The 18,396-nt window shown below is 51.0% G+C and overlaps 1 protein-coding gene across 2 annotated transcripts in view; it reads left to right on the top strand.

Annotated features, from left to right (window-relative positions):
- Window positions 1-18,396, top strand: part of ELK3 (ETS transcription factor ELK3) — a 71,402-nt gene that overhangs the window by 25,191 nt on the left and 27,815 nt on the right. For both annotated transcript variants that reach the window (XM_070454146.1, XM_070454145.1), the window contains exon 2: window positions 2,666-2,874. In XM_070454146.1, coding sequence (XP_070310247.1) covers window positions 2,668-2,874 — 207 coding nt within the window. In that variant the 5' untranslated portion in view covers window positions 2,666-2,667. The remainder of the gene's footprint in view (window positions 1-2,665; window positions 2,875-18,396) is intronic.

Raw genomic sequence — 18,396 nt, 5'->3', positions numbered from 1 at the left:
ATTTGTGTGACTTTGCTCCAGGTTTTGGGTCGAGCTCAGATTGGCTCCACGTGTCTCATTTTTGGGCCACAGCCTCACAGTAGTAACAGGAACACAAAAGGGAAGGTGCAAACACTGGAAGCCTCTTAGACCTTAGCTGAGAAATGGCACATTGTCATTTCCGCTCATCATTCCATTGGTCAAATCAAATAGCGTGGCCATCCCCAAATATCCGTGGGATGTGGGAAAAGTACTCTACCCATTCTGGGGCACTGCTGCACGCTCACTTGAAAGGGAGAAGGAGTGGAAGATTAGAACAGTTATCTGGTCTACCATACAGTAGGTCCTCATTGTTTATGCCTGGGGCACATGGCTCCAATACACAGGGTTGGAGTGCCATGGGAAGGGATTCCAGGAAGCACAAGAAGCTCTGAGGAGTCCTGGTTGGGAGAAGCACTAAGTGTGGAACACATGGAGATGTTTACGTTGTCCTCCTGTTCCATTAGGAACCTGATGGCTCATATCAGAGGTGGGGGAGGTCTAGCGGCTAGAGCCACCGACCCAGGAATCCCTTCCATCAGACCTCCAAACCCACTGGCAGCCTTCTGCCCTTTGGAGCAGGTTCCTCCGAGCATCCACTTTAAAATTTTAGAGATATTTGAAAGCTTACTGCCTGAAGGGTTTGGGTGCGAAAATGCTGAAAAATCTGAGACCGCTGTTAGCGATTCTTAGTGCCAGTGATGGGGAGGACGCTGTGGGCCATCCTCAAATAATCGCAAGCTCATATTCAGAGCTGGAGCTGGCGGGCCGCTGCGTGTGCATCACCGTGGTTGTGTTTATGAGACTCATGAGATACAAAAGGCGGTTTTAATCCAACAAGGAAGTGATTTACTGCCTTACGGACTGAGTGGCCATTGTGGTGAAGATTGATTTCTGAAAAGAATATCTCCTTTAAAGAACCGTAAATAAAAAGTGCCCTATGGGTATTTGAAGAACATTACTATTCTGTTTCTCTTTAACTGAGAAACCCATGTTGCTCAGAGAAACAGTAAAATGTGTTCTTTTGGCTGAACATGTGAAAGGAAATAAGGAAATAAATACTTATTGAAAAGCTAGGTATTTTTCACATGAATCCCCGTGTGGAAAGGGAGAAAAATGATTGGTCAGTCTGAAAGCTGCCCCTTTAAGAAAAATTTCTGTGGAGTTGACAGAAATGTTGGTACAGATAAGTCTCCCTGCGGCTGTTTTTCTGGCTTCTGGGTCTCCCAGAGTCATGCGCTTCTCACTGCGCCCTAGTTCCTGTCACCCTGGCTGCCTCCTGGGGCTTCAGTGTTCTCTCTGTGCATCACGGCACAATCCCTACTTCTCTTTGGCTTTGTCCGCACCTCACAACTGGCCTTCGAAGCTTCTATCTGTGCCAAAAGCCAGCGTTCCACCCTCTGGACATCCCGGGCTTCCTCATTCCAGCATCTTTCCCAGATCGAAACCCAGGGCACTTCACGTGTCCAGTCATGAGGGTTGAGCTATGATGAAGCTCTTGAGACCAGCCCAACTGCCTCTCCTTTCCTGATGTACAATTGTTGATGAGACAAATGGGCGTCGTTGTTGTTATTTTTACAATCAGTACCCCATTGCCATGAAAGTCTTCAAATGTCTGAAGCTGGGAACTGCCTGGGAGAGTGGGGGAAAATTTCCTTGAGAAGGTCCCGTATCAAAGGGGTAATGCTAGATGTGTAGGATTTCACCAAACTCCAAAGCTGAGGAACAGCATTTTAGAAGGAACAGCATTTACAAAGTCCTCAACAGAGTCAAGGGGAAAAGATAACATTTTATAGGCTTCCTTCTCATAGTGAAGAAAAGCGTGCATTTCCCATCTCTGTGCTTGTGACAATGGTGGACTTTTTTTTTTATTTGGCTGTGCAGGGTCTTATTTACACATGTGGGATCTTTAGTTATGGCATGCGAACTCTTAGCTGTGGCATGTGAGATCTAGTTCCCTGACCAGGGATTGAACCCAGGCCCCCTGCATTGGGAGCGCAGAATCTAAGACCACCAGGGAAGTCCCACAAAAGGTGTTTCTATCTGCAACGTGACAAGTGCCTGAGAAAGAGACCAACTCTTTAAGTGGCAGTAACTGATTCCTCAGGTCTTTAAGCATGTATCGGTCGGGCATTGGGCGGGGTTATCAGAGCACTGGGAATACAGAGAGTAACCTAACAAAGTCCCTTCTTAGAGAAGCTCCTCACGCAGCACACCTATTGGTATACCCCCGGCCCCTACGTAACCGCACTTAGCTGCTCCGGTGCTTCATCCAGGTAACAGCCTAGAGGCTGACCAGCGAGGGAGCTGATAAGATGAACGGTACAGACACCATGTTCGTTGCATGGGCAATCGTGTGTATGAGGACTGATTCAGGAAGGGGCAGTCCATTCATCGTTTTTTCACATCATTCCCAGTGTAACCCTGTCACCTGTGGGGGTGTGTGTGTGGTGAATCCCGGGGTCACAGGGCGCCCCTGTCTTTCTGAATCGTGGCTGTTTGCAGACATGCCGCCAGATATGACTCAGAGTGGCGGCTGGGATGGATGAGAAGGTTCCTTGCTGAGGTTCGCGGGGCGGGGGCGGTGCCGAGGTGCCCCCCGGCCTTGGCAGCTGCACTCACGCGCCCTCCCTCGCCCCCCCCCCAGGTATGGAGAGTGCAATCACGCTGTGGCAGTTCCTGTTGCAGCTGCTGCTGGACCAGAAACATGAGCACCTGATCTGCTGGACCTCCAACGATGGTGAATTCAAGCTGCTCAAGGCAGAAGAAGTGGCCAAGCTGTGGGGACTCCGCAAAAACAAAACGAACATGAACTATGACAAGCTGAGCAGAGCCCTGCGGTACTATTATGACAAGGTAAACCTCTGCCGTTTCGGGGGGCTGTCCCGGGGCGGGGGGCCGCCCTCACAGCCTGCTGAGGACAGCGGGACATAGCGCAGAGTGCGTGTGCGCACGCGCGTGCTCAGCCACAGCCAGCTCTTTGCGACCCAGAGCAGTAGCAGCCCACCGGGCTCCTCTGTCCACGGGATTTTCCAGGCAGGAGTATTGGAGTGGGTTGCCATTTCCTTCTCCAGGGAGTGTACCGTGAAGGGCATCAAATAGGGGCTGTGGATGCAAGTTTGGTTGCTGTTTAAGAAAGGCTGTGCCATAGGGACTTTTTTCTGGCAGCCCTTTAGGTGGTGGTGTTTTTGTTGTTTAGTCTCATTAGTTGTGTCCAGCTGTTTCTCGACCCCATGGAGTGTAGCCCGCCAGGCTCCTCTGTCCATGGGATTTCCCAGGCAAGAATACTGGAGTGGGTTGTCATTTCCTTCTCTAAGGGATCTTTCCCACCCAGGGATTGAACCTGCATCTCCCGCATTGCCAGGTGAGTTCTTTATCACTTAGCCACCAGGGAGGTCCGCCCTTTAGGTGTTACTGTGGGTCAAATTTTGTTGCCTCTGCATTTTCTTCTATGGTTGCTGCAAAAATTTTCTCACAATAGAAATTAGATGCAGGGAGGTTCTGGGGCCTCTGTCATAGGTAGAGTGACAGAATGAATGTGACAATCGAGAAAGTCTGTTTATCCTGTCTGGTTTGTGACTCACTCAAACAGGCTTTTCCAGGGTGGGGAGGGGATGGTACCTGGGGCAAGCTATTTAACATTTGGGTGCCTGCTGTCCTCATTGATAAAATGGGGCTTAAATAGTGTGGGCTCAGGACTGCTGTGTAGAACTAAACAAGCCAGCATATGTGGAACACTTAGAGCAATGCTTGGTGCTTGGGGATCGCGACTTCGTGGGAAACCTCCCTAATTAAAAGCAAAACCATTCTCATGTTTAAGTCCCGGAAATAAGTCAAAGTGCTTTATTAATGATAACACAGCATAGTTTCCAAAGCCTGGACAGTCGGAGTGAGCTGTAATGCGTTTCTGGGAAAGCAATTGATGTGCCTGCTGGGGCAAAATTATTGCTATTGAGGGGTAATTATTTCAGGCCTGTAATTGTTGACCATTTCTGTGTGGAGCTATTGTTGCTGAATATTTAGCCTCATAGACATAAAGATTTGGAGTCCTAATAAGGGTAAGCTTTTGTTCCTGTTTTACTATTCATGTTGAAAGGTGAATTTAAAACTGATTTAAATATTAGTTCCTGAACTATCTTTAGTGCCTTCCTCCTGCCAACCTCTTTGGAATTCAAGACAGAAGGATTACACATTTCAGGAAGTGGAGGCATCATTAATTATAAAGTGTTCCTTTATATGATCGTAATTGCATATGATTATGTCATTGAAATGTTAAAGGTGCTTCCCTTTAATGTAGCAATTAATTAATGCCGGCTTAATGCAGAGTCCCATCAAGATGTAGAAAGCACTTCTCACAAATTGCACTGTCTGGAAGCCTCACAGATGGTTTATTGTTTTGCCTTTTCCCAGGTTCTAAGTCACACAGTGAGAACTGGGGCCCTCTGAAGGAAAACTGTCATCTTGTTGGCTGGCAGAATGCCTAAGAGCATGACTTTGAGACTGACAAAACAACAAAGTGCTTTTATAGTTTTAAATCAAGGCGTCATAGGAAAGGGGTTTGGGGTCTGTGACTCGGTTTCCCCTTTTTCACATGGCCCAGGCATCGGGACGGAGGACTGGGACTTCAGCCCAAAGAGAGAGCAGAGCCTTAAGGTGACTTCCCCAAGAGACAGGCCAAGTCGTGCAGTCCAGTCTACGTCTGATATCCCTTGGGCAGATTTTTAAACCTCTGGGGAAAGCAGTTTCAGATTCTGCAGTCACCCTGCATGTTTTGTTCAGCCTGGTCTCCACACCCCCTGAGCCTTTCCTGCGGGCGTCTCTTCCTTTATAGGTAAGGACGTGGGCCTTCGATGGGAACCTTGCCCACCATCCTGCAGCCAGAGAGTGGTAGAGCCAGGGTGCCCACGTTCCTGCCCCGAAGGCACACGCTCGGCCTTCTGAGCCATTTGTTTCCTGTGTCTCTGAGCAGCTGATCTCCAGGTGGGCAATCAGACAGCACGAAGGGTGTTGCAGCCTTGGACGTTTTTGCTTTTCATGGAGCACCCCGGGTCTGAGTGGCCAGTGTGGCCTGCTCACCCTCCTGCTGGCGGAGCGAAGGTCTGGCCGTGTGACCATCGTGCCAGCAGCTCGCACTGAGAGCGAGGGCCAGCGTGACTCTTGTCCAGGTGCCGGGCAGGCTCGGCCACCAGGAGAAGATGCCCTTCCTCCTTCCTTGGGAACACGCACACCACGTGCTCGTGTGTGCGCGTGGCCGTTTGACTCTCTCTTGAGACCTGCAATGGTCATTAGACACTGAATACAGGGTTGTTGATTTTTTTAATACGATTTTTAAAAATTTTTAAGTTATTTATTTCGGCCGTGCTGGGTTTGGTAGTTGCACCAAGCAGGCTTAGTCACCCTGAGGCACATGGGCTCTTAATTCCCCGACCAGTGATCGAACCCGTGACCCCTGTATTGGAAGGTGGATTCTTCATCACTGCACCTCGAGGGGAGTCCTGACACCAGACACTAAATATAGTTTGAAGTGAAAAGAGAAGGAGGAAGGACATGGGGAGAAGTGGAGGAAGAGAGGAGGGGGCCTGAGTGAGTGAGGGGAGAGAGAGAACAGAAAGGGGGAAGAAGGTGGAAGAAGAGATGAAAGAAGGTTAAAAAGTTGTATTTTACATTTTGTGATGAGCACTTTTTTCAGTTTTGTGAGTGTGACTCTAGGACTCTATGTATAACTTGAATGGTATGAAATTGGCAATATCTGACTGTGTTTGATCCACAAAAACGGCAGTCTTCATGGTCCGATCTCTCACCTGAGAGAGAGTTGGGGTAGGTCTCTGTGAATGTGGAGCCCCTGACCACGCGGGCACCCTTGCTGGGCCCCATCCTCACTGCCTGTGCTTCTCACGGTCCCCCGGCCCTCCTGTGACCCTGCCTGCCTTGCAGTGCCTTCCTCAGTCCCCGTCCTCCTTGCCCCCTCCCCTCCCTCGCGTCCCCCTTGCCCAGAACCTGCTCTGAACGTGGCATGGTTAGGTGATGCCCCACCATGCCAGCTGCTGCTTTGTTCCTGTCGTCTTCCCTCCTCTCTGCCAGCTCGTGTCTCTTCACTGTTGGCTGAAACTGCATATCCCTTGGTTTGTCCTAATAGGCAAGTTTTCCCGCCAGAGTAAGCAGGCATGAGGATATTGTTGTTTTTATATGCTGCATATTACATTTTTAACCCAGTCTAATACTTAGAAATGGGCAGAGGGAAAAAGTGGAAAATGTATGCAAAACTTTGCAGAAGACATCAGAGAACAATGTATGGGCTAAGGTACCAGGTTGGGGCTGAGGCTCTTTAATCCTTGTTCCTCAAGGGGATGCCCTCAAGTCCCACGCCCCCCAGCCCCGGGCAGATTATCATAGTGAGAACTACAATAATAGCATTAACTCTGGGCTACATGGTTTGGATTTAAATCCAGCTCCATGACTAAGTGCTTTGCCTAATTTCTCTTGGCCTCAACTTTAGTTTCTGTAAAATGGGTATAAGAGTAGAGACTATGTCATAGTATTGTGGTAGGGATTAGCTAAGTTAACACATGGTTAGGGCTGAGACTCTTGATGAAGGTGAAAGAGGACAGTGAAAAAGCTGGCCTAAAACTCAACATTCAAAAAATGAAGGTCATGGTATCGGTCCCATCACTTCGTGGCAAATAGATGGGGAAACAATGGAAAAAGTGACAGACTTTTTTCTTGGGCTCCAAAATCACTCCAGATGGTGACTGCAGCCATGAAATTAAAAGCTGCTTGCTCCTTGGAAGAAAAACCATGACAAACCTAGACAGTGTATTAAAAAGCAGAGACATTACTTTGCTGACAAGGGTCTGTCTAGTCAAAGCTATGGTTTTTCCAATAGGCATGTATGGATGTGAGAATTGGACCATAAAAAAGGCTGAGCACTGAAGAATTGATTCCTTTGAACTGTGGTGTTGGTGAAGACTCTTGAGAGTCCCTCGGACTGCAAGAACATCAAACCAGTCAATCCTAAAGGAAATCAGTCCTGAATATTCATTAAAAGGACTGATGGCTGAAGCTGAAGCTCTAATACTTTGGCCACCTGATGCGAAGAGCCGACTCATTAGAAAAGACCCTGATGCTGGGAAAGATTGAAGGCAGGAGGAGAAGGGGATGACAGAGGATGAGATGGCTGGATGGCATCACTGACTGGATGGACAGGAGTTTGAGCAAGCTCCAGGAGTTGGTGAAGGACAGGGACGCCTGACGTGCTGTAGTTCATGGGGTCACAAAGAGTCGGACACAACTGAGCGAATGAATAAAACAGGGCTAAGAACAGTACCCAAGCATGTTCAGTGCTGCCACGTGTTAAGCCACAATAATAATGCAGAGGCTAGTTCCCTGAGCACTTATTTGAAAAATTCAGGCAGGTGCCAAGAAGAAAGTTAGGACTTTTGTGCCTGCGTCCTGCCCCACACCGGGGTGGGCGCGGTCGCACATGTCCTGGGTATTACAGCTCTTCTTTCTCGTGCTAAGAAATGCTTTGTGCTGGTTTTTTTTTTTTTTAATATTTATTTACTTATTTTTGGCTCTGTTGGGTCTTGGTTGTGACACGTGATTTTTGTTGCCGCGTGTGCTTTCTAGCTGTGGTGTGCAGACACAGTCACCCCTCAGCACGAGGCATCTCAGTTCCCCGACCAGGGATTGAACCTATGCCCCCTGCACTGGAAGGTAGATTCTTAACCACTTAGACCACCAGGGAAGTCCCTGTGGTGCTTTTTAATACTATTTTGGCTGATTTGAAAATTAAGCTTTCACAGATGCTTTCGTATTTCAATGACTCCTCCCGCCCCTCCTAATCAGACACTTCCCCGTGCTTCCCCGGGGGCAAGCCTCCCCTCCTCGCACTCCCTTTGTGGTCACTGCCCTCCTGGTAGAGTCCTACCGCGTCTCCATCCCTGATCTTGGAGCCCTGATGGGGAAGTGGGCACCGAAAGCTCCTTCCTCCCTGGATTGTGTGAGGAGTACGTGTGACCGTGCGCCCGGGTGCTCAGCACCTGGTTGTCGTTCAGTTGTTCGTTGTGTCTGACTCTGAGACCCCGTGGACTGCAGCACACCGGACTTCCCTGTCCTTCACTATGTCCGGGAGCTTTTTCAAACTCATGTCCACTGAGTCAGTGATGCCGTCCAACCATCTCATTCTCTGTCATCCCCTTCTCCTCCTGCCCTCAATCTTTTCCAGCATCAGGGTCTTTTCCAATGAGTTGGTTGTTTGCATCAGGTGGCTAAAATATTGGAGTTCCAGCATCAGTCCTTCCAGTGAATATTGAGGGTTGATTTCCTTTAGGACGGACTGGTTTGATCAGCACCTGGTAAGGACACGATGAAAATGCCCGTCATTTCTCTTATCTGTGTTTGTAAGACTGACTGCCTGGCGGTGCAGCTGTTGGTCTCTGTGACCATTCACAGGGCCGCCTGCACCGCAGGCTCCTGGCTTACCCACTGTCGTCTCTCTGGTGCTCTGCACAGCGTCTGGCACATACCCGGGGCTCAGTAAGTACTGGAAGCGAATGAGCAAATGGATAACATGGTGAAGTGGCCTGCACCCAGATTCAGATCACTTCTATGGTGAAAGTCGACGCTAAATACGTGTTAGAAAAAAGTTTCTGCCTTCCGGTTATTGTGTGAATTATCTAGAGCTACAGTAACAATTTGCCACTAAGTGGGGGGCTGTAAACTGCAGATATTTGTTCTGCATTTCTGGGGGCTAGAAGCTGAAGTCAGAGTGTCAGCAGGACCATATTCCTTCTGAGACTTGGGTGGAATCCTTCCTCACCTCTCCTGAGCTCCGGGCAGTGGTCGCCAGTCCTTGGCATTCCTCATCTTGTAGCTCCGGTCTCTGCCTCTGTCATCTCATGGCATCGCTCCCCGTGTCCAGATTCCCCTCTTAAAAGGACACGAAGTGTACTGAATTAGAGTCCACTCTCAGTACCACATCTTAACTCGCTCACCTCTGTGAAGTCACATCCACAGGTCCTGTGACTAGGCTTTCCCCTACGCTTTTGGGGAGCACACTTCAACCCATATGATGTAGATGATTTCTCACACTCCTGGGCTTGCCTTAAGATTTTCACAATTACGCACCAAAGGAGAGCTTTGGAGATTGTGGTTTGATTCAGCGAATCCTAAAGGATCGTTGTTCCTGTGACATGTACAGCAGCTCGATTCAGCTGCAGGTGTGAAACTAGGCTGTGAACGGAGGGTCGCAGTGTGTTCACCATGGACCGGGCGCTGTGCTGGGTCCCCAGGTTGGAACAAAGGCCGTGAAGATGAGCCCCGCCTTAGAGGCTTTCAGAGTCTCTGGAAATTCGGGGGTTCCATGCCCTGAAAGAGCAGAGGACTTTAATACAAGGCACAGATTAGAAGAAAAACCTGCTGGCCCCAGTGACCCCAAGCCTGGGTTTGCAAAAAAACACAGTATCTACAAAGCGCAGTAAAAGAAGGTATGCCTATATAATTAGAACCACCCAGAAGCTGTTCATGGAGAAGGCAATGGCACCCCACTCCAGTGCTCTTGCCTGGAAAATCCCATGGACAGAGGAGCCTGGTGGGCTGCAGTCCGTGGGGTCGCTAAGAGTTGGACACGACCGAGCGACTTCACTTTCACTTTTCACTTTCATGCCTCGGAGAAGGTAGTGGCAACCCACTCCAGTGTTCTTGCCTGGAGAATCCCAGGGATGGGGGAGTCTGGTGGGACACGACTGAAGTGACTTAACAGCAGCAGCTGTTCAAGAAGTGACTTAATGCCCTGAGTCCCAGGTTGGAAACACGCAGGTCATGAGAGGATACCTGTGTCTGAGCCCATGAAGGGCAGAACCCAGAGAGGACAGATGCCTAGACGGGATGCTCAGTGCATGCCTGGGCATTTCACTGTCATCTCCTACCAGACAGCTTGTTTTGCTGTCTTGCTGTGAGCCTCAGAGGTGGACTGGTTCATTGCACCTGTAGTTCTGATGGCTTACATTTTGGGGGTAGGGTTTTTTCTCTTCTTAGGTTTAAACTGAGTCTTCCAGAAGGTACTTCTACAGCCTGATGTAGACGTAAGGATTTCTCACAGAGATTTTATTTATTAAATAGTTTGGCAACTCTTAATAACATCAGGCAGACTTGGTTTTAAAATCTCTTGTCCTGGGGTGGGGAAGAGAAGTGTCTGCACCCAGAACTCACGTGTCTCTGGCCCTGAGCACTGCCGGCGCCCGTGGGCCTAAGTGTGAGGGGCATGGGGGGCCCCTGGGATTCACAGCATTTACTCACTTCATGAACAGCTTCTGTGTGGTTTCTAATTATACAGGCATACCTCGTTTTATTGCACTTTGCAGAAACTGCACTTCTTTACGAATTGAAAGTTTGTGGCAACCCTGTGTTGAATGAGTCTGGTAATTCTCATGGTGTTTCAGGCGTTTTTATTAGTATTACATTTGTCATAGTGATCTGTGATCAGTGATCTTTGATGTCACTATTTCAAAAAGATTGACTTGCTCAGATGATGGTTAGCATTTGTCTTAATCAATAAAGTATTTTAAAGGTATATAAGTGTTGTTTTTCCAGATATAATGCTGTTGTACACTTAAGAGACTACAGTATAGCATAAATATAGCTTTTATGCGGACTGTGAAATGAAAAAAATCTCTCACTTTATTGTGATAGTTGCCTTAGTGTGATGGTCACTTTATTGGCGGGGATCTGGGGAACCAAGCCTGTGCTATCTCTGAGAGATGCCTGTACATCCTTCTCTAGTTGGTATGGCCGCTTTCTGTCCTCTCTGCCTTTTCTTCTGTGGTTAGGCCATTCCTTTGAAAACTTACTCCCTGCCCTTGAGTGGTTTAGCAGCTGCTCAGGGAGACAAACACGAAAACCAGTTATGATAGCAAAGCGCTGACTTGGCCGTGATTCTGGCGTCTCCCTTGCAGTGAAGTGTTAGTCACGTCCAACTCTTAGAGACCCCATGCACTATAACCCACAAGCTCCTCTCTCCTTGGAATTCTCCGGGCAAGAACACTGGAATGGGTTGCCATGCCCTTCCCCAGGGGATCTTCCCAACCCAGGGACTGAACCCAGGTCTCCTGCGCTGCAGGCAGTTCTTTACCATCTGAACCACCAGGGGAGCCTGTAAAGACAGGATGCCTTTCTTTAAAAAAAGCTGCCAGGGCTCCAGACATCTGACCCAGGTCTGGAAGAGTAAGCACACATTTACCAGACTGACAAAAGGAAGGGAGGGATATGCTGAGGAAAGGACCAGCACGTGCAAAGGCGGTGTGGAAGAGTCTGAGCGTTTACTTAGGGAAGGAGGAAGGGATGAGACGGCAAGAGTGAGCGAGGGCAGCGGAGAGCCAGTACAGGGCTGTCAGTGAGAGAGCGCCAGGGTCAGGCTTGCATTTTAGAAATAAACATCCGTGTTTCCTCTGACTCTTCATGACATCGGTGCTGTCTCAGTCCGACCCCACAGCCCCGATCTTTGTGGCTAACTGGTACCAGTCGATTGCCGTCTGCTGGCTGAGCTGGCGCCGTCACACCTTTCGCATCAGATCTGCATGCCCCCCTCTAGAACTGACCAAGAGCGAGGGGGAGAGAAGGGACAGGGTGGCGTCTGCCTCTTGCATGCACCCGCCAACTGGCTTCTGCTCGAGGAAGCCCAAGCCATGACTCTGTGTGTAGCTGCAGAAGGAGATCTGGAAGCTTACACGATCTTTCATCCTTTTCTGTCCAGCAGAGCTTTTTGTCCTGTTGTTGTTGGCAGTGAACACTCATCCCAGGGGGAGGCTGAGAGCTCTGCCAGCTCCCTTCTCATCAGGAGATTGAAATAGTGATATGATGAAAACTCCTCCTGTCTCCACAGCAACCTCCCGGCTTAGCCTCACGATGTACCGAACGGTCTTAACTTAATTGGAAGGGTTTTTAGGGGAGAACAGTCAAGACAGAGTCACTGGCAACATATTCCTGGAAGCAGAATGCATCACCTTCTTAACTTAATTGGATAATTCATTTTAAATTGGGTGTGCAATCACGACAGGAAAGTGTTTGTATTAATAATACATATCTAAACCCAACTGCCTGCACCAAGAAGCCTGGCCCGGGTGGAATTCTTTAATTCCTCCAAATAAATTTTGTGAAGATTATGTGATGTGTTGTCTGTCAGAGTGGAGAAAGAACAAAAGTCCGGCGAGCATTTGTGTCCTGGAACTTTCTAGAACACCTTCGTGGGTTGTGAAATTTCACAGAAGACCCATCTATCTTGGACTCTGTTCGGGGGTGTTTTCTGTTTCAGACGGTCCTGTGCTCAGCCCTGGGTCCGAGTATTGAGGGCCGGGCGTGTTTTGTTGGGTGTCTTTTTTTCATGTCCCGTCAGCCGCTTGGATGGTTACAAGTACAACAGATGGCCACGGGGCTTTGCCTGGGGGCCACGGGGATGACCCGGGCCCTCTCTGCAAGCTTTCGGGCTGGGACGCTGCCCGGAAACCTGCGAGGTAGCTGATGGCCTCGTGGCAGGCTTCCAGCCTGGCCCCCGTTGCCCCGGGAGGGAGCCGCTGGCGTGAGGGAGCCAGCCTGCCGGGGGGACCCTGAGGGTTGATTAGGGGTGCCGCCTGTCTTGCACAGACTTCCAGGCCAGCTTCCCCTTTGGCACTCAATGTTCCCCCAAATAGGGCCGTTGCTAAGAAACACCCAGAGTCTCGGGAGTCACTTCAGCACCGTGCTGACGAGGCTGCGGCGCTCGGCAGCCTGGCCAAGTCCGCTGACGTCAGGCCGTTGCCCAAGCCCACACCAGCTTGCCGGCATGAGCCTTCCTTTCTGGGCTTCTCGTGGCAGGAAAATTGAGTGGTTGTGGAGATAAACTGACAAAACCCCTAGTGCTCACATCTCACCGCCCACCACCCACCCACCGAGCCCAGCTGCTCCCCTGAACCGCCTCCTTCCCATCTCCTTTGGGCTCCGGCAACAGTTTATCTCAGTTCCTACCCCACATTTGTGACAGAAACAGGGAATGCTCCCATGTATGGAGCCTCTGTTTCGAGCTCGGCCCTGTTTAGAAACTCATTTCCCTGCATGTGAAATGCCCATCAGCTGTGTCGGCTGTGTCGGACCCATTTTAGAGATGGGGATACTGAGTCTCAGAGAGGGTAAGTAACAGATTCAAGATGAGATGACTGGTGAGCGGCAGAGCTTTCTACTTAGGTGTCTCAACCCCAAGGCCCATGCTCAGGACTATAAAGCTGGAGGGTCACACAGCTGCAGGGCCAAGAACTCAAGCTTGAATCTGGTAGGTATTCCTAATGTTGTTGATGACTGCCCCAGGGCAGGCAGGGAGAAGGGCATCGCCTCCAGGGTTTGTTGTTTGAAATGACAATGGAAGAACTGCTGGCCGTGTCCTCCGAGCCTGCTGAAAACATGAGGTGGTGGTTCTGGACACCCCAGAACACCCTGCCCTTCCTGTGTGTCCAGGTGATGCTTCCTAAAGAATGCCAGGTCGGGGACTTCCCTGGTGGTCCAGACCCCACACTGCCAATGCAGGGGGCGTGGGTTCGATCCCCAGTCAGGGAACTAAGATCCCACATGCCACCTGGCACAAACACTAAAAACAAAAAGCTTACCTGTTAAAAAAGGCCAGATCAGAGCATGGCACCCCTCTGCTCGTGCACCTGCCCGGTGCCCTGCGGCCTCCAAGAAGGGTTCCAAGCTCTCTACTCCATCTGGCCCCAGCCCGACTGCCCTGCTGCCCCGCCCCAGCCCCAGGCCCTCTTCCAAACCTCACATGCACCTGGACTCGCCCTCTGCCTCTCCCGCCGGGCCGGGTCGTCCTCCAGCTCCTATTCGGTCACCTCCTCCCACTGACTGCACGCTGGGCGATGCCTCCTCTGCACTGCGCTCCTGCCTCACTGCCTGGGAGCTGGCCTGCCTTAGTGCTCTGCCAGTCCTATCTGACTGTGCGACCCCATGGACTGGAGCCCACCAGGCTACCCTGTCCGTGGGATTCTCCAGGCAAGAACGCTGGAGTGGGTTGCCGTTTCCTCCTCCAGGGGATCTTCCCGACCCAGGGATTGAACCCACATCTTCTGTGCTGGCAAGCGGGTTCTTCTACCAGAGCCACTTGGGAGCTGGGACCGCAGGAACGCAGGATGGAGGGAACGATGAGCCGGCACCGAGACGAGAGGCGCATCAGGGGAAATCCACCCTCTTGGAATGTCAGTGTTGGAAGGGACCTGACATCCCCTCCCACCCTGCCTGCCCCTCATTTACCACGTGAAGACCCGAGAGGGGAAGCGAAGTTCCAGGAAAATCAGTGGCAAAGCCAGAATGAGACGAGAACATGCTCTCAGACCACCTGTGGTCCCCGACCCCCGCCCCCTCCAGCCACCTGCCAGTGCTGGCAGCGGCTGCTCGAAGTGAGGTCGCTGCCAACAGCTCCCCCACCCACGGGGCAAAGAGGGGAGCAGTTCTGCATTCTATTTTATTAACACTCCAGAGACCTTTTAATAAAACTACCCTTGAGTGTTGAAAGGGAGACAGTGGGAGACAAGACTCCTGCCCAATGGGAAGAAGCTGTGAGCCCGGGGGGTGGGAGGATGCCCTTAATGCCACGAGGTCTGCCCCCGCCCCCAGTGGGGCAGCAAGAGTTTCTTGAGCTGCAGTGCCAGGAGGGTTTGGAAGGGCGGTTTGCCCGGCGGCTTAGCAGTGCCAGAGAGTAAAGAGATCTCATCCCAAACCACATGGAAACCTCCCCCGGGAGTCAGTCAACTCCGAGACAGGGTTGGAGCCCTTTATTGGCAGCGCGTTATTCTTAGAAGTTGCAAGTGGGGGCGACTGTGTGCGCGTTGTGTGCAGGCTGTGCACTCCGGGCGTCCACACTGCACCCAGGGCGGCCCAGGCCGCACCCGCCCGGGTGCCCTCGGCCCCATGGTGGCCCACAGGCCGGCCGAGCTCTCAGAAAGGAACCATGCCTCGCCACCCTGCTGGACAGACATTAAGAAGGAAGAGGATGTTTCCTTGGGCTGCTGTGACAAATTAACACACAAGTTGGTGGCTCAAAACAATAGAAGCGTATTCCCTACAAGTTGTGGAGTCGAGTTGTCAGCAGGACCACGCTCCCTCCGAAGGCCTTTGGGGAACCTCCTTCCTTGCTGTTTCCAGCTTCTGGGGCCCCTGGAAATCCTTGCTTCCTAACCTGTAGCTGCATCCTCCAAGCCTCACCCCTGCCTTCCCATGGTCTTCCTCCTTATGTGTGTCTCTGGAGCTTTCCTTTCCTCATGGGACGTCGGTCACTGAATTCAGTGCTCACGTAACTCCAGGACGATCCCATCCTGATGTCCTTAGCTGATTACATGTGAAAGACCCTCCATCCAGATAAGGCCTCATCCCGAGGTTCTGAGTGGATGTGGACTTTATGGAAGCTCTGTTCACCTCATGAGCGAGGGGGAGGACTGCTCCAGGGCAGGCAGTTCAGACTTATGGGTTGGGTCTCAGGGGCCCTTTCATAGCTGCCCTAGGGCAGACGGTGTGCGGTGAGCCTGCCCATAACAGGTTCCCAGCAGAGCCCAGTATGGCTGGTCAACCACTGTGTCTCCTCGGGTCCAGGTGGTGGGGCGAGAGAAGGCAGGGGCTGCCACGGCCGTCCGAGTAGCTGTCAGATGCTCCGAGGATGAGAATGGAGCTAGGTTCCCTTCCTTTGCCATTGCTCAGAGCCGAGCAAGGAGCTTTTTATACAAACGCGTCTTCGTGTTTGCTTGTGATGGAGGAGGAGCTTGGAGCATGACTTCTACAGTGAGTACTTGTTCTGATTTTGGAGAGAGGACAGTCAGTTTCTGTGTCGGGAAGGAGTGAGTCAGACCACGGTCTGGATGGAAACCCAAGATGAGGAGCTGAAGCCCGGGTGTTGGCTGCAAAGCCGGGGGCCTGGAGACTCCCCTTTGCTGCTTACTGGGTTGTGTACTCAGCTCCGAGCCCCAGATTCCTTATCTGTGAAATGGGTTTCAGAATGTTCGAGGGCCACATGAGTCACTGTGTAAGCCTTCTGTGACTGCATGCCAAAGTACCCATATAAGGAATTTTGACTACTTGAAGGCAGAATAAAATGAGAAGACAGTGTGATATAATGAGGATGCTATTCAATTAGATCATTGCTTGCTGGGCGAAATTCCACCGGGTTAGAGCTCATGCTCTAAAGACTTCTCCGAGTGAGGCACTGACATACATTGGCCTTTTAGAACAAACTGCGCTGTGAGATAATTTTATTTCTCTTTTAGGAATGAACTAGACATCTAGTTGGGAAAAGCAGCTATCTAATACATCTTCTTGTGACATCTTGAATTCGTTTGTATGATTTTCAAAGATACCACTGTTCTTTTGTTTTGAAGATTGTCTAAAATTCATTTTCCTAAATTCATGTAAAAATGTTGCTCTGAGGATATCAACACTTTATATTAAACGTGTTCCAGTTCATTGAATTGAGGTGAGCAAACTGAAGCCGGCAGAGTTTCAGTACCTTTCCAAGGTCATGGCAGGTAGTGAAGCTGGGACTGGAACCCCGGGGCAGTTCGCCCTGTGCTGGCCGCACTTCGCATCTGGCCCGTCCAGGCTCTGGGCCTGTCTCCTTGCGGGAGCACCTCTACCCGGGCCCCTGGATCCGGGAGCTGTCGGGTGCTCTCCGTCCTCTCTGAGCCCTTTTGCTACTCAGGGGGCACAGCCAGGCCGTGTCTGTGGACACCAGCTTCCTGTGGTTTTCCCATCACTCGTGGGGGTTCGCGTCTGTGGTGGCTCAGACAGTAAAGAACTGCCTGCAATGTGGGCCTCTGGGGTCCATCCTGCTGTGGTGGGACCGCTGGGTCCCCAGTGCCTCCTGCCAGGTGTCCCCTCAAAGCACGCACCTCCTCTACCCTGAGGGTGGGCAGGGCAGCTCCATCTGGAGTTGCACATCAGCCTCGGAAGGGCCGGCCAGCCTCGGGAGGCGTTAGCCAGGCCCTGGCTTCCTGAGCAAGGGGCTGGTTTTCCCGGGTTCGCCGCAGTTGTCCCGAGGCTTCTCTGCAACGCAGAGCCAGTGGTCCTGGCAGGCTGACTTGAGTAGCAGCCTTTCAGCTGCTCTCTGGGAGAGGGGGTGCTGGTGGGACAGAGGAGTCTTCGTCTGGGCTCTGGACAGAAGCTGGTTGAGCTGCAGCTCCTCTAGTCACAAGCTGCGTCATCCTGGGCACCTGAGGTTTTTAGAGCCTGATTCTTTCTCTGAGTTTGACAAGCAATACATAGGAAACATAATTCTTTTAATGTGAAAACGCAGACTAAAAAATTACAAATCAGTGGTAATCCTACTTCTGTCAAATTTTATTATACATCTTCCAAGATTAATTTTTCTTTTATATGTATATATGAGTGTATATATAATTATTTTGGTTAAAATAATGGAAGCATTTCAGGCCGGCTGCTTTTTTACCCTAATTTTATTTTAAAGGGGCTTCCCTGGTGGCCCAGGCGATAAAGAATCCACAATGCAGGAGACCTGTGTTCGATCCCTGGGTTGGGAAGATCCCCTAGAGATGGGGCCATGTATCCACTCCAGTATTCTTGCCTGGAGAATTCCATGGACAGAGGAGCCTGGCAGGCTACAGTCCATGGGGTTGCAAAGAGTTGGACGTGACTGTTAATTTAAAGACATGGGAAAATGCTAATGATGTATTGTCCCCTGAAAGAGCCCTGGGAGATTCCATTACAAGGTCCACCCAGTACATTTTTAAAAGAGGATTTAAAATTTTATTTATTTGACTGCCCCTAGTCTTGGTTCCCTGATCGGGGATCCGGGGCTCCGAGCTGAATTCACAACCAGAGATCCAGTCCAGGCCCCCTGCATTGGGAGCACAGTCTTAGCCCCTGGACCACCAGGGAAATTCCCCCACCCAGTATTTAACCTACCCCTGTGGATTGGGAAATTGGGTATAACCTCACTTCCAACCAAGAGCCTTGACTTCTGCATCTTTAAAATGGGACCACCGTGCCCGTCTTGCAAGGCAGTGGAACATGTGGTTTGTTCCTGGAAACACTTTGATGCTTTCATTTGCCCTTTCTGGCCAGCGGTTCCTTTCATGGAGGATATCTAGCCCAGCCAGACAGATGTCCCCCAAATAAATCCTTCCCATTTCCCGACCCCGGGATCTCGTTGTCAGGTACTCAGGGCCAGTTGCTCGCATCATCCTCCCCAGGGGCCGAAGCCTCGGGGGTGCTGTGGAGCCGGGCTGTCCCTCCTGCCTGGGCAGTGTCTTTCCTGCTCCGAGAGGCAGCAGCGAACGGGCAGATGGGCCGGGTTAGTGCTGGCACCAGTTGTCAGGCTGGGTATGCGGCATCTCTGCCAAAGCTGAGGGG

This window comes from Odocoileus virginianus, chromosome 23, assembly GCF_023699985.2.
Source record: "Odocoileus virginianus isolate 20LAN1187 ecotype Illinois chromosome 23, Ovbor_1.2, whole genome shotgun sequence".
Taxonomy (NCBI): Eukaryota; Metazoa; Chordata; class Mammalia; order Artiodactyla; family Cervidae; genus Odocoileus; species Odocoileus virginianus.
The sequence above is the reverse complement of the archived record's forward strand: the minus strand, read 5'-3'. Positions and strand labels throughout refer to the sequence as shown.